At 46.2% G+C, this 16,085-nt stretch overlaps 1 protein-coding gene and 1 pseudogene across 1 annotated transcript; one reads left to right on the top strand and one right to left on the bottom strand.

Annotated features, from left to right (window-relative positions):
* Window positions 1-1,640: 1,640 nt before the first annotated feature.
* Window positions 1,641-6,380, bottom strand: LOC122536991 (annotated as a pseudogene).
* On the top strand, window positions 4,962-7,381 carry LOC122536996 (putative uncharacterized protein DDB_G0282129). The gene is made up of 2 exons (XM_043669862.1): window positions 4,962-7,080; window positions 7,365-7,381. Exons 1-2 carry the CDS (start codon window positions 6,456-6,458, stop codon window positions 7,379-7,381), a joined length of 642 nt encoding a protein of 213 aa, XP_043525797.1. The 5' UTR covers window positions 4,962-6,455.
* Window positions 7,382-16,085: the final 8,704 nt, after the last annotated feature.

Here is a 16,085-nt window from a genome sequence, read left to right as displayed (position 1 = left end):
ACCAGTCCTTTGAACGTCGTTCGAACAATCGTTCAACCTGAATTAGAAGGGCAAGGGAGGGACGAGAAAGAGACAGAGAATAGAACGAGCTCTGTTTTCGGCGAGAATAGAGGGCCAGTAAAGTTCGGCCTCTTACGAACTTTCTCCGCGCGAAAAAGCGGGCAGAACAATTGCCGATGGATGCGTCTCGAGTTTCCGCAAGTGGATGAGAAAAAAAAAACAAAAGAAAAAAAGGAATGAACAATGAAAGGAGAGGAATCGATGAAAAAAATGTTACGAAATATAGGAAAGGACTGAACTCGATCAGCGATCGAACTGAATTGCTCTTTATGTCATCTAGAAAATATAAACGAAAAATATATAAAACGCAAGAAAAAAATTTAGATACGCGTACTTGTTGTTAAGCGCACGAATTGAATTAAAGAGGAAAAAAATATTTTCACACCTCGTGCAAGGACTACGGAAAGGAGCTGTTTCGTTTTGTTTTTTTTTTTCTTTTTTTTCTGTAACGTACATACATCGTGAATCGCCGAGATTCCTGGGTTCTCTAAAGAGAGATTTGATTTATAAGTTGGCGAGAAATCCTATCGAGATTGGCCCAGTTTCCGCGTCCCAACAAATCATCAAAGGGAAATGGTGTTTTGGAGCACCTGGCTCCTCGAAATCTCCGACGAATGGTAGTTAAAATTTTCCCGGATAGAAATAAACGTTCGCCCCGCTGCTCGCACGCACACAACACCGAATCAAAACCTCTAATTTCCCGCGTAATGGGCGGTCTTTATTATTGCTGGAGGGTGGCAAATCGTCGATCGTCGAAAAAAAAGCATCTCTTCGGGGGGGCGAAACAATTTTCGCAGGGGGCACGTCAGAAGAATCTCGCGTTTCTTTGCTTCTCCATTTTACGAAAAAAACCCAAAGTGTAACGGTTAACGACGATCTTCGATTGGAATCGCAGTATTCGTTCGAATTTCACCATTCACCGAAATCTCCTTCGTCACCCTCCGACAGAAGAATTGATTAACGAATGTTACAGTTGGGAAATGTAGGTCGAAGACTCGATGGAAAAATCGCTCGAATTATACATAACACGAGTGTTTCAACGGTTTCAGCCGTTCCTCTTAACCCGTTTGCATCACGAAACAGAATGTTTCGCGGATAACGATTGATCAAGAATTTTGGTTGTAAGAGTATATCGGTAAATGACATTACCCTTTGTACTCTGATATTTCATTAAAATTTGTTAATACTAATAGAGAATAGTAGATACTTCAGCCAGGACGAATTGTGAATGTTATAATAACTTCGTGACACAGACCTGTTTCACCGTGTAATTTAATTCGCGATGCAAGTGATATAGTGGAATGAACTTTAAACAGAGTTGGTATACAGCTAGAGAAACGCATAAAATATTCTCGCGTAGACGTGGGAAGCAATTAACGGGCAAAGATTGGCTCTGTCCTTTACGATTTTGACGACGTTGTGACTTGTTGCGTGGGGAATACAAAGGCGTCGCGGCGCGGCGGCTGCAAACAGGTTTTCAGGAAAGCCAAGGGCGAGGGATAATACACCTTTGTCAAAGAATGTGTTCGCGCGTGCAAAGAGAGGTGTTCGTCCGGTCACTACCGATGCTGCTTGAGATGTCAGAAGCCGCAGGTGGCCGAATGGTAGCCTGCAATTCACGTATACATCGTATAGACAGGTCGTCGGGTTTGTGAGAGGGTCATGGGGTCAGGAGGCACCGACTCGCCGCTCGTCTCTACCGGGTGCCTTCAAAAAAACCGCACCAATCGACCGTAGAACGACAAGATGGAATGACGATCGTCACGATCACGCATTGTCGGACACTTTCTCGAAAGTTACTCTCAAAGGAACAGGTTTCAACGTGGAAAGACGCGAGCGCATAATTTCACGAACGCAGAAGCTCGTGCGATTAAACCCTACGGGCATAATTTCACCTGTGCAACCAGGAGTTCACACTCAGGTGCACCTTTTCACTGAGTCAACACATGACGAGACAGCGTTAAGGATCTATCACCGGCCTTGACGGGCAAATGGTGCACCATCACGAATCCATTTCCATATAACGTACACACACGCCGGTGTTACCCCTTTGCCCTCGCAGGTTCGTTTCATTCAACGTGAATGAGAAACGCGGAGGGGAACGGCACCTGCGATCCCCGGTCATGCAAATACCTGCACGCGATGAATAAAAAAGGAGGGTTCGCGCTCGGGGAAAAAGGGTTCGACTTATTCAGATTAGGGTCCCGAGCATGGGTATTTGAACACCCTTCCGTGTAGTGGCACTCGAGTCACCTCGATTTTCGGCAAGTGCCTTTATCCTCTGGCGCGCGTGTCATACATAAATATGATCGTCCTCTCTTTTTATCACGAACCCTTTATTCGACCGAAGGAGAATTAAGCACATTATAACAGGTATAACCTCACTTGCTAATCGTATTATTCCCCAACCATCGTGCATAACAAGAAGCAAAAAGAAAAGAAAAGAGGAAAGGTGGAACAGAAAAAAAGAGAAGCATTCGAATTCTCGATGCATACGGCACTCACAATCGGAGAAACGTTCCCATAAAGTTTCGCTAAGGTCTCGACTCCCGGAATCAGAGCGCGTAGATATTATTCGCGCCTCTTTCGTGAATTCGCGTAGGTAGGGGCGTCATTAAAATCAATACCGGCTCGCTCTCCGTCTCGACCCCCTCGTGCCACCACCCTCGCCCTCTCGGTATGCCTCCCTTTCATCTTCGTCCTTCGACGCTATTTATCCTTGTCGCACTTTCCCTCTGCGCGCGCGTGTGTGTGCACGCGGGGGCTGGTGGAGGTGTGCACGCGGCAGTGGCGGAGAAGAAAGGGGATGCAAGGGGATGCTCGCTCGCTCGTTCCTAGTCGAAGACGTGGGAGTCGTGCAACGGTTGGGTGGGGTGGCCGAAGGGGAAGACGGCAGAGAGAACGCGAAAAAAAGGAACGTACGCGAGGAAGAGGGTGCATCGAGGGTGAGGCTCGACGCGGGGGCGGGATGGGGAGAGGAGACGCGATAAGAGAGAAGGGTGCCGCGTTCGCAAGGTTAGGTAGCCGGTACACGCGATAAGGAGTGGGGCTGGCGTTCCCATGGCCAATAAGAACCTCTTTAAAGCGCCCTTTTTGCGCGCGGAACTGCGCATGCCGGATTCAAATCTGGGCGAGCTGCTGGGTATCGAGTGGAGGTGGCGACCGGTGGTGGTGGCCGGTGGCTGTATGGAAATATGATAGCGCGATAAAAAGAGGAAGAATGGCAGGGATGCTTGTGTACCCGAGGGAAAAACGCGGCGCGAGGGCGGGGATACTGCCGCGGCTGCTACGACCAATAAAGGCCCAGTTTAAAGCGACTCATTTTTTCTTTTTTTTTTTTCCATCGGCACTGCGCATGCCGCATTCAAATGCTGGGGAGTGGTGGACTCCGACGTGTGTGCATGGAAATATGATAGGTGAGATTTCGACCTCGAAGGAATGGCGGACCGGGATAGGGCTCCTGAATATTTTTATACTCCCGGGGGGGGTTGCGATAGGATCGGGGATGATACGGAGAATAATGGCGTCTGAGATAGACCGTAGACCGTATTTCTAGATCGCGACGTTAATTTCGCAAAAATTGAACGAGAAGGTGTTTGAAGTTTAATGGAACTCGAAGTTCGAAGTTCGAAATTCGTCGAAGACGTTCGATTCGATAGGTATCTGAACGTTATCGCTGCTGGTGGTGTGGTTAATTCTCGTAACGCGTTAATAATTGTTTGGCGACATTTTCTAATGCAAACATATTCGACACACAATAATGTTATTGTTCGTATATAATTTATAGGTACTCACCGGCTGCTAACTTGAGATTCATCAACCGGATGGCAGCGTTCATCAATCTCGTGGCAGAGAATTCGTTCACCACATTGGTCCTGCAAAACGTCTTTTATCGAAAATTCCGAAATACCGCGCGTTCTGTAATCGACGCCATGACACCGTTTCCCGCCAAACGACCGTTGCAACATTCAAGACTGCCGCGAACGAATACAATAGATAACGTAATAGAGACATTTTGCGGTTACCACTCCAATTAGTCTTTTCAGAATTCGCCATTCTCTACGTTTCTGTTTCGCCTAAATACATATACCTCGCTTTACACTGTAAAAAAGATACTCAACGCGGACAACTTTGTCTAACAACCGTTACAAAGACTCGGTAAACGGAAACTAGAGGGTGGGGGAGTCATTTCCATAATTTCGTAGCGCGCGAGATGCGCGCGCAACTAATTCGCTAGTGTCGAAAAACGCCACCTGTGTGACGTCCATTTGAATTAATCGCGCGGCACAAAAAGGCGCGCTCCGTTCTAACCTAACAATAAGTGCATAGTGGTGATGTGTGATGTTGACGAGAAAACGGGACATTGTAAGGACATCGACGTCAGTTGTTCGCAGTGGATTTATTCGAAAGCCCTAATCGGTAACTCGCGATATCGGGACAGATGGGGCAACGAGCGCCGCGATTGGTCGCTTTTCTCGCATATGCAAATCCGCTCACCTTCTCTCCCTCTAGCCGTGGTTCAGTTGCAGCAGTATAGTAGCCGGTACACGCGAGGTAAAAAGGCGCGTTCGCGCTCGCGACCAGAGAACTCGCCTTTCCTCGCCGGGCGGAGCCGCGCGTGATCCGCGTTCCGTCGCGATTGGAGCATCATTCCCCACCGGCGCTTTTCGCTTCCCCACCAGCGTCGGCGTCCAGGCGTTTGCCCGCTGGTTTTCGCTCCGGTCGAGCCTCTTCGTCGTGCATCCGGCGTTTCCAACCGGCGGTTACCACCGTACCATCTCTTTCCCTCTTTCAGCGACTCCCCCACTTCGCGCTCGACAGTCCGCGTACGCGTTCGCGTTCCCCGTGGCCGGTAGGCGGCCGACCGGGCGTACGTGGGCCCTCTAGTGTAGCTGCACACATGCACGCGACAGCATCTGACCGCCGTACCAGCCGCCGCAGCCGTAGCTACCACCGTCGTAGCTCGTCGCGGATGCTCGTGTGCCTGCGATAACGATACCTCTTGCTTTAGCCAACGATTCCACACCGTGAAATCATCATCACGACAAACGAGAGGAGAAAGGTTCGAGTCGTGCGGTCCCTGCGAAACCTATGACGAAACGCGTGGAACACGGAACCGCGGGAGATACTCGTTCGAATATTCCGCGTTGAAAGTGAGACAGTGATAGTTGTGACAGTTTCCGAGTCGGGATTCGAGGGATTTTCGGAGAGATTTCGGCGATCGAGTATGCCCCGTTTACGTTCGAGAGAGTAGCACCGAGACTGTTCGCGAGTTCACCGATGGGTGACGCTGTGTCAATGACACGTCAGAGCGACAATAGGGAGATTTTTGAATATCCGCAGGCTGCAGGTAGCGGGCTCGTCGTCAGTGAGAAACGGGCGGACCGATCGTTCGTGGAACGGCTGACAGTTGGTGCTGGCGGTAATTAGAGATAGTCGACGCGAGGTGTTTGATCCGATGACAGGTGAATTGCACGGGAAACGGAGCCAGGAACTATGCGATAGGCAACGACGATACGCGCTCGTCACGCTGTTCAGTAGTTTAATAACTATATCCATCGCCGAAGTGTTCGTGCAATGAACGCGATTGATAGATCCGTGTAACGTGTGACCACAGAGCCGGGACTGGAGTACGAGTCTGTGCACGTTTACCAGTGTATGTTGTGTTTTCGCTTAGGAATATACTGTGATACCGAAGGATAATAAACATCCGCAATACATTGTTTTTGTATTTTGGGACTAAAGACGCTCCGCCCTTGCGGCGTTGATGACGTTTACGTCGAATGAGTAAAGATACATTCTACCTTACCTACTTAGTCTCGGGGTGATGCAAGTGTAACGCGATACCACCAGTGACCAACAAGATCGATCAACGATAAAAAAGGACGTCTAATAGGCGCAAGGAAGGAGAAGAATAACCAGGCTTGTCCGACAAAAGGAGCCAGCAGGTGACCACGTTGGATCTCGCGGCGTTGGCTGCTTACGGGGGCGTTTCGGGACCCAGGGTCGCGGTGGCGGGCACCGGGGTCCTTGCGCTACCCGGCCTGATACCCGATAAGGGTTTATCATCGCCCGGAGGACAGTCGAAAACAAAGTCAGCAGGGCTGGCGGGCCTCGACAGCGAGGCGGTGCGCCGGTGGGTCGCCGAAGCCGCGCGGACCGTCCGGCAAATTCCGCCTCCGGTTGTCGTACCATCTAGTTCGCAACAGCAACAACAACATCAACATCAACACCAACAGCAGCAGCAGCATCAAACGATTCAACACCAACAGCAGCAGCATCAAACGGTTCAACACCAGCAGCACAGACATCAACATCATCATTCCAGTCATCGGCAGCGTCAGGAGCCGAGCCCGCCCTCGGTGGTCGTTTCACCTTTCGTTCTGCCATCGTCGATGACGCAGACCCCCAGCATGCATCTGCTGGAGAACAACAACTTGGTGGAGGTTGCAATGGTTCAACAGCAGCAGCAGCAGCAGCAGCAGCAGCAGCAGCAACAGCAGCAGTCTCAGCAGCAGATGCAGATGCAGCAGCAGAAACAGAAACAAACCAGCCCAACGAACAACAACACCATCGAGGCTTGGAGATCGATTCAAGGTGGACACCAGTGGTGGAGTCCGCCGAGTACCGTTCATCAGGAGCAACAGCAACAGCAACAGCAGCAGATATCGCCACTCGGGCAGCAGGTTGGTCAACCGCAGAGTTTGGTCACTGGCACGGTATGCGGACAAGTACAGAGACAGTCGCAAATTCAATCGGAGATCGATCAACCGTTGGACTTTTCGGTCGGTTCCCTTCAACAACAGAGGCTGCACTCTCACGTACGGACTATACACGAGAGACTGCAGAGTAGAATGCACGACAATAACAACGGTACGGCCGGTAACGGGCAGAAGATCGTCAGAGGAACCGGCAGCAGGAGAAGTTACAGTCCTAGTGATGGTAGCAGCAGCAGCAGCGAAGATGAGGGGGTTTCCACTGGCGGAAGTCCTTCCGGTCCCCTTCGAGGCACCGAAAACGGTGAGTCTATGACACGTACGTGCAAATTCTCTTTCTGCTTATGTCGAGCGCTGTATCGCTTCGTTTTCACCGAAACGTGATGTTACGTGGACGAAGGAACGCGTGTAACGATAAGTGGGAGTGACGCAACGGATTATAATGTCGCGCGTGAATCAAGATCGGGCAATAAATTCGGCGATTCTGATTTTTCATCCGCTTGCGCAACCGGTTACTCATTTGAATCTTGGAATTCTGTATTCGTCGGTTCTCGGAGTATGATCTACATTTGATTGTTTCCTCTCCAGGTGATTTCATTGTTTGACAAGCTAGATAACAGATCGAGCTCAATCCCGAATCGTTCTAAATTACTAGAAGTTATAAATAACGATTATTTTCTAACGAGGAAAAGTTGGAATTTTTAGTCCCTGACTAGTTCTGTAGAGTAACCTTGGACTGTCGTGTAAATGTTATAAATGTTATATGAAATAAAACGCGACGCTAAATGTCTCAATAATCTTCGATTAAATCGAGTATTAAAATTATAAGTTACAATATTAGATTCGAATTTTTATCGAGATACATTAGTACACTGCAGTTAACAGCATTAGAATCACCAGGCATCGACTTTTTATGCTATTTAATTAAAAGCATACACGTGCTGTGGATAAAATTAATATTATCTTTCACTGATATAGGAACATGATTATTTTTATCAAATCACTTTTAAATATAATGATAAATATGCGACATATTCGAGTACACGCGAGACATTGCCAACTTCACCATTGAACTTCGAATCGAATACATGCTACAAATGAAATATTTGAACGTACGCGACAAATTAATCTTGCTCCGGCGTTAAATATCGAACGCGCTCTTCATCGTGCTCCATATGAAAATGTTCGGATCAAGCGGGTTCCTCCTGTCTCTGTCGATTTCCCAAAGAGTTGGTTCAGCGACGAAACCGGAGATTTCCGAGACAAACGAACGTATGCGTCATGCCAGCCGCTATTTGTCCCGCGAACGAAACATGAAACGATCACGGTGAATTTTGGGGGAAAACGTGGGCGAACGTTTCGATCCGTCAGCTGTCAACGGAGCCTCCCCCTGCTTGCATTCGACGCCGCCACCCCCGCAACAACCTTGGCACCGGCCTTTGTTGCCCTCGCCCCCCGTCGAATGGTCGGACGCATTGTGCGATGCTCGTTCCATTGTAGGAACGAGCGGGCGCGTGGATCGCGAGAATCGGTGTTTACCTGAAAAAAAAAAAAAAAAAAAAATAACCCGGCGTCTTCGTTGCGTTTCTTCATACGCAAAACGAACGGCAGGTTCGTCAATTGTGGCGACACGGTTTGACGATGGGAAGGTGAATTCCCTTTTACAAGATGTTCCTTTCGTTGTGCGCTGGTCGTATGCACGGCGCGCATGCAATCTGCCGACGATTTCCCTTCGCGATAAGGCAATTCACCACGGATAAATTCGTGTAGAGTTTCAGTCGAAGCAACGTACGCGCGCACGTAATTGAAATTCGCGCGGCTCACCGTTCCACTCCTGTAGTTTTTGACGTTGGCATCACGCGAGTCGAGAGTGTATTTTCCATCGAAAAGTATGTACATATATATACGTGACGTATCATTATCGCTGTAGTAACCAGGAATGATATTCATCGCGATTTAGAGGAAAGGAAATAGTGGTCATTGAGGGCCATTCATTTGTAATCGCGTTTATCGAAAAAAAAAAAAAAAAAAAAAACGGGTTCTCACCGTATCTGCGACTGAGCTGATTAAATTGTGTCAATAATTTGCGCCTTATTAGCCGTGTGACTCACGATACGAAAGTGGATCTCGAGCGGTGACTTCTCGAGTCATGGCTAAGCATTGTGATTTCGTGCTCGGGCGAATTCGCACGATGACACGACAAGAGCCACGAAAATATTTTCGGCACTCGTGTCAAGGTACTCGATGATTTTAACGCATTTAATCCTCGACCACGCGACACGCGTCGCGAATCATCCAAACACAGTTTTAATTCAGCCTCAATGACACGTGTATCGAGGTAGCGGACACGTGGACAGCGACGAACCAATCAACAGATAAAACTAGCATGAAAAAAACTTGTCACCTCGATTTCGATGCGCATTCGCTGATAAAGTGTAAGCGAGATCGCCAGAGTTCGAGAACGAGACAGAGGGTAAGATTGAAAAAATGCTCGTGTATCGTCCGCTTGATCTACCGCCGATAAACCCGCTGATTATTCCATAAAAACTAAATATTATTGTACTTACACGCGGCTATACGTCGAGTTATCTTTCGTGTTTATTATCGTGGCGTAATGCGTCGGCGTCGCGAGCCCCGCGATACCGCGAAAACAAGAATGATCGTAATTAAAATGATACAAGCCGAGGCGAGCATTATCTGATTCTAAACAGCCGGATCTTTATTAGTTTCAATAAAATGCAATGTAAACAGCGCTATGGAATAGACTGATAAAACTCGCGCGTTCGTGACACGTTGTTGGAAACGAGGAAATAGAAGAAAAATAGAAGGGAAAGGGGGAAACAATCGTCTTCGTATTATGCAAAAATCAGCAACTCGTATTAATTTAAATTAAAATTTAGGACGAGTACGATATCACTGTTGTGAGTTACTGAGAATTTTGTCAATATAACTCTTGGTCGTTGAAATAGAACTACCTAGAGACACAAATTATTAAGATACATGTATGCGTATAGTGTTTGATACTTACGTAGTATTTATGTGTGTATGTGCTTTAACAGATAATGACACGTAGTATTTATGTGTGTATGTGCTTTAACAGATAATGACACGTATTAATAAATCTTTCAATTTGATCAATAATTTGTAAGATGAAAATTTCTAGGTTCGAAGTTCTAATTCAACGATTATATAAATAAAAAAATTGTATTTTCCACGATCAATTCTATAAGTGTAGATATTTTTTCTTTGCTTTTCTATATGATTTATCCCCCACAAATAATCTATCGTTGATAAATCTTCAAGCATTTCAGTTTACACTCTTTGACCTCATAAACGCGGAAAGCAGTATGATTAAAATTGCAACTTCATCTCATAATAGGAAGATATAAGTTACCATAAATATAAGTCACTAATTGTTCGTTAAACTATCTGTTAAATTTTATTAACTCTCGAAATATTATCGGAAATTGATAAATAACTAATCCTAATTCAATGGCCAAAGGTCGTACAGTTGAGTAATCAGTATTCCGGTAATCTCTAGAGTGATCTAGAAGAAAAATGAATAAAAAGACGAACAGTAATCTCTGATTTCGTATTATCGATAACGACGAGCGAGTATATTATGGTTTTATATTATCCGCGGGTAATTATCGTTTCGTTTGTGCGCGAGCGTGTTTCGATATCTCGGCGGATTCGTCGAAGCGATCGGTATGTGCGTGTCTACATAATTGCACTAATATTCAAAAATGCAACGGCAAACAAACGGCGTAGTCGATGCGCCGGTGAGAAAAAGTTGGCCGATATCGTATCTGTCGATAAGGTCTCTAAGGCTTGTTTGAATAAATATTCCACGTAAACGCGTGATCGTGCGGTTATTTTCGATGAGCAACGCGATACGACGAAAAATCCATTTTTGAAGTGAAATCGTAAAGTGCCTCAGATAATGCCCACCTTATATAACGTTAATATAGCGTTAGTTCGTTTCACAGAAGTTATCGAGCACCAAAGATCGACCGATTTCGTCGTTATTATTCACCAAACGTCGTTCTTAGGAGACGAACGTTCTCGCTCTATGATTTCAATTTATTCCTACGTTTCTTTCTGTTCTATTTATTTTAAAAAATGAATGAATGGAGGAAATCTATTTTATACGTGTCAGATAATATAGAAAAAAATATATCTCGATCACAACGATGATCGACGAACAGGTAGAAGGAAATTTTAGAGATCTAAATTAGTCGATACATTTTTGGAGATATTAATGATTCTTCGTAAAATATATAAATAAAAGATTGTGTAACTTATTTCTCCTATTTCTTCTATCTTGATATTTCTAATAGAAATATGTTATGCTTCGGTGCAATTCGATTATATTTCAAATTTTTATAACGAAACGAATATTTCTCTACCGTTTACTATTACTCTGAAATCGCGACACCTATACACTCAGAGTCACTTGGAATCAATTTTCATCCCAATTAATACGTGCAGAGAGCTTACGGGCACAGGCACATATAGGCCAAACACATATAGAAAACACGTGAGCGATTATAACAATATGATAATCTTTCTCTTCCCTCGTACAATTTCGTCAATTTGCACGCGAGCTGCAGAACCAATGGAAACCGCAGCTGTTGGTCGCGTTACGCTGTATCTGAAAAGCATAATTACTCGGTATACCGTGCCTCCTTCTTTTCGTCGTGTTAATTTATGTCCGATAAGGGAGAATATAATTAATCCTGGCAAGGAACACGCGCAGGAACCGAGTGCCTACGTTGTATCGAAGTTAGCCGATTGCGGTTCCCCAGGATCCAGGGACCTGTTTCTCTCCCGAGAGAGGCTCTCGTGTATTACCGGCGTGTAACGTGATACGTGTTTGATTCTATGTTATTTACGAGCAGGTGTGCCGCGGAACAATGTTTATCACATAATTAGATTCTATGCTCGAGCAATCTCTATCGCGTCGGCGCAGTGAGCCAGCCTGAACCTGAAAATGACGTTTCACACTGGATGGCCCAGCGCAACCTTGATAATAATAATTTTCTTCAATACGCTCTCCATATTGATTTCATACCGGCAATGTCCCGTACGTGCTTGCGTTCCTCTTTTGTTTCTTGCCTAGGTCTCTTCCTCGTTTCCCTTCGTTTCCATCTATCTTCACCTTTGCGTTTTCCTATCCTTCGCGTTGTTCAGTCGGTTATTCGTCGTTCCAAGCGACATATCTCTCTCTCCCCTTTAACGAGCCGTTCCAGTACTCTTCGTTTTTCTCGTCTCGCCAAACCGAAATCATCGACCAACGTAATTCTTTCCTTTTTCCGCGGATTTTTCCTTTCTTTCTCCTTTGTTCTGCTTTCTTTCCCCTTTACTCTCTTTCTCTTTTTTCTGTCGTTTAACGCGCTCTGCAGAACTGCAAATGAGATAATGATCGGCGATCGATCGGCAGTCTTGCGATTATATACTGCTAATTATATACCGCGCCGGTCCGGCCACGTGTAATTAATTATGATAATATTCGATGGCAAGTCAAATGCACGAAGTTATTATACGCCGTTTAACAGTTTAATTCCCGACCACCGGATGCTTATCGTCGACGAATCGTTGCTACGTTAATAAATTAACGCTTCCGCTCTGACTTCTAACGAGAATCGACGATCCTCGGACGTTTTCTCTTTTGTCGCCTGATTGATCCGGCTGGTGAATAATTCCCTTTTCGAGATGTATTATTTCTCACGGAGTAATTATTAGAGAGGGGCGAAGGGGTGTTGTGGAACGTCTCTCGGCGAAGGAAACGAGTTGCTTCGAGCTGTCTCGAGTGCCGTCGGATCACTCGCGTGCGGAAAATTAGACGGTTCCTTCCCGACTCACGGTTCTTCTTTTTCTTTCTCTCTCTTTCTCTCTTTTTTTCCTCCTTTTTTTACCTCCGGTTTCGTCCGTGATCTTCATTGATCTTTCAGTTTCGTGTACCGCGACGACAGTTCCTCGAAGTCGTTCCTCTCGGACCAAGTTTTGAGACTTTCTTCCCTTCTTTCGTTCTCCGCTTGCTTAACATTTTCATCGCTGCGTTGCACGAACCCTACTCGATTCCACGACTTTGTGTCCTTTTTACTTGATCGAAATTCTTTGACGATCAATGGAATCGCGTGTCAGAACAATCATGCGGCAGGTGATTCAAAAAAATTAATCCTTAACCGTTGATCATTCATCAGCGTTTTTTTTATTCATTTTGGTAATTTCAACTCGTATCGATATCGATATTCTCTTTTTCCCACTCGTTTTAACTAAATATAAAAATCAATAGGAAAATGTCAGTGTTGATAATCGTCGTGTCTCAAAAACTTATTCAACTATCGATATCACCACGCGCAGTGTTTGCAGTTTCATGCTTTCACAAACAAATCTAATAGAATGGAAGAAACGAATGTAGAAATTTATTTCGCCTACTGAGAATTACAACGAGTGTTCTACCTCAGGTGCTCTATACGTTCTTGTATACGTTCTATGGATTTTTGCGTCATCGAGTTTCTCACAAATGCATAACAACGGGAATTTTTTATACGTCCCCTTTACGTGATTTCGACTCGAGGATTTAATATGAACTAACCTGAGCTTCATCCGCGTAACACGTTCTGTCGTTCGCTTCGAGCAATCAGCTCCGAATATCTCGAACACACGCTACACTTGCAAACATCGCGGAAAGTATAGCTTCCCCGATTAGTTGTAGCGGATGTGTACACAGTCGTTTGATCGCAAACAACGTTGCGATTTCTCGTCGAGGACACGCCAGGTTTATTCCGGATCGGTGTACGTAAACAACCGTGCAATCGAGGGCTGGATCGACGTTCCACGCGTCCTTACGCTTCGATAACGCGACAGTCGGTCGCGAATGATCTAGATGTCCGATGATTCGCGAGCTGGCGACGCGCATACGTTTCCTTGCAAAAAAGAAGTTGCACTACGTGCTCGATTAATCCTCTCCGCTGAATAATATATATTTATTTTCGCGATTTGCGTCGATTTGCTATCGGGCCGGGTGAAACGGCCTTTTATCGATCGGCGATCGAGCGCGCGCGTCACTTGAGAAATGAAGGCTTGGCTCTCGGGGCCAACGAGATAAAAAGACGACGATGGACGAAGAAGAGGCGACCGGAAACGCGCGCCCCGCCTCGGCTAACACCGCGTCCGTGTAAATTTCGTAGGCCAACGCAAACTCGAGTGAGTAACGTGCCCTGGCCCGTTTCGGCGTTTCCGGGATGCCGCGATCATCGCCGTTCGTTAACCTTACGCAATTTTCTGTCCAGCGCGACCGCAAAACGATTCGATTTTAGCGAATTTCTAGGTCAGAACGTGCAGGAAGCGTCACGCAATTGGTACAAGTTGTATCTCTTCCTTTTTTTTAAACGTTGAAGGAAACAGGCGAATGGAAGGCTACGTTTCCTTCAAAAGTACGTACAATAATGCACACGTGTGTATTTTTGAAGTTGTTTCTGACGAAAACTTACATACTCAATTTTTACCTAAATTTTTTTTCCATTTCTTGTCAATTGTTTGACTCGCTTGATATATTGCAGTAGCAACACCTTTCTTCCTCAATAAATAAATACTTTCAAAATATGATTATCTCAATTACAAGATTCGTTTTCAAGTGCAATTCATTTTAATTACTTTATAACAAGCCATTATTTCTTTTGAAAGGAAGCAGGAATTTATTTCTCGTCGCTAAAGTTTCACCTCTCGTTGGTTTTTCAAATACATTCGGTACAACGGGAATTGCGGAATTCGAAAAATGTAAAAATCGTTACGAGCCAGAGAGGGCAAGGAATCGTGGAGATTCCACAACCCAACGTGATCTTTCGTTGTAATCGTTCGACGTAACGCGATTTGATGAGCGGATACACCGCATTAATTGAATCGAAATTACAAAGGTAAATCCCGCCAATTTCTTTCTTTCTTTCTTTCTTTTTTTTTTTTTTTTCTCCTCGGAATAATTAACGGCGATCGCCTCCTCCTCCGTGCTACTATCGCGAGATCCTTTCTCTCACACGCGGGAATCGTGATCAAGATAATCAGCCGCGATAGCAACGCGATGCATCGCGCGGATCTAAGGCATCGCGCGCGCCACGGTTTTAGCCAGCTTTGTTTCCCTAATAATGATACCCTTAATTCATTTCGTTTAAAGCATCCGTTCGCGGGCATTCGACTAATTAATATAACAGGGAATTAACTCGTCGTTACTCGTTCGCTTCCTCGCTAATTATCGCCCGCGAGTTTCAGATTCGGCTCCGAAACGTCTGAACGCGCGGTTAACGAGACTTTAATGAAAATTCTTCGGGTTTCGGGTTTAGCCGGAAGCGGCGCCTCGGCTCGCGTTTCTTCTCTTACGTAACACGTTGACGATGACGGTGGAAGAGAGAGAGAGAGAGAGACCGGGGATCGGAATACATAATAACAGTCTCATTTGCATTGTCCAGCGCCTTTCCGATTATAGCCTACTCGGCTTTCTGCCTCTGTTAAGAACGGGCCTCTTCGGAGGAACCTGCCTCGAAACGCTTCGGGCTAGTTCGGGGCTAAATCCCCGCCTATTACGTCGAGACTCGCGTGTTGGTTTCTCCCGACAAGCTCGTGGGCACGTGACCCACGTAGGTGGTGGACGATAGGTTTTATGAAAATCAGCCGGTGCAACGAATTTGCATGAGTAGATTGAAATTCGCCGTGGGACGTGCGTCTTTCGCCCCGGAAGGAAACAATGGGAAATTAACGCGGCAGACTGCTCGACGCTCGTACATACGTTCTCCTTGGCGTAACTGGCCAACAGACGCGTCTCGAAACGACTCGTGATTTACGACACAAAGGATAGACACGCGTAAAAATATCGTTCCTCCTGGTTGCGTTTAACGCAGCGTTCTTTTCTCGATTAATGACTCGAGATTCTATCTCACAATCAACTCGCTGGCGATCGTAATTAGAAGTTCTATCCGACCGAATCCGACGAAAATTCAGCATCAACGCGCACGTAATACAAAGGAAGACGCAGCCTGTGTATGCGAGGGGAGGCTGTGGATTTCAGGCAGGCACGGAAATCTCACCTGTTACGTTGTCGGGGCACGCTCGATCCGTACGGAAAGGCCTAGGTTACGTGACCCGAAGCGGGTGGGTGGACGACACTCAGGGGCAGGGGGAGGGGGGAGGGGGGAGGGGGGAGTTCACGAGACCGGGAATGGGGAATGAGAATGGGAATGCGGGGATTCCTGGGCAGGTAGTAGGCAGAGACAGCGAGGAAGGTACACCAAGGTGGCTGGTGTAGCTGGTGGC

Source organism: Frieseomelitta varia, unplaced genomic scaffold (assembly GCF_011392965.1).
Source record: "Frieseomelitta varia isolate USP_RPSP 00005682 unplaced genomic scaffold, Fvar_1.2 scaffold_883, whole genome shotgun sequence".
NCBI lineage: Eukaryota > Metazoa > Arthropoda > Insecta > Hymenoptera > Apidae > Frieseomelitta > Frieseomelitta varia.
This window is presented reverse-complemented; position numbering and strand designations above follow the sequence as displayed.

Bases quoted from the DNA above. Each gene is read 5' to 3' on its own strand.
- LOC122536996 (XM_043669862.1), top strand. From the start codon at position 6,456: ATGACGCAGACCCCCAGCATGCATCTGCTGGAGAACAACAACTTGGTG.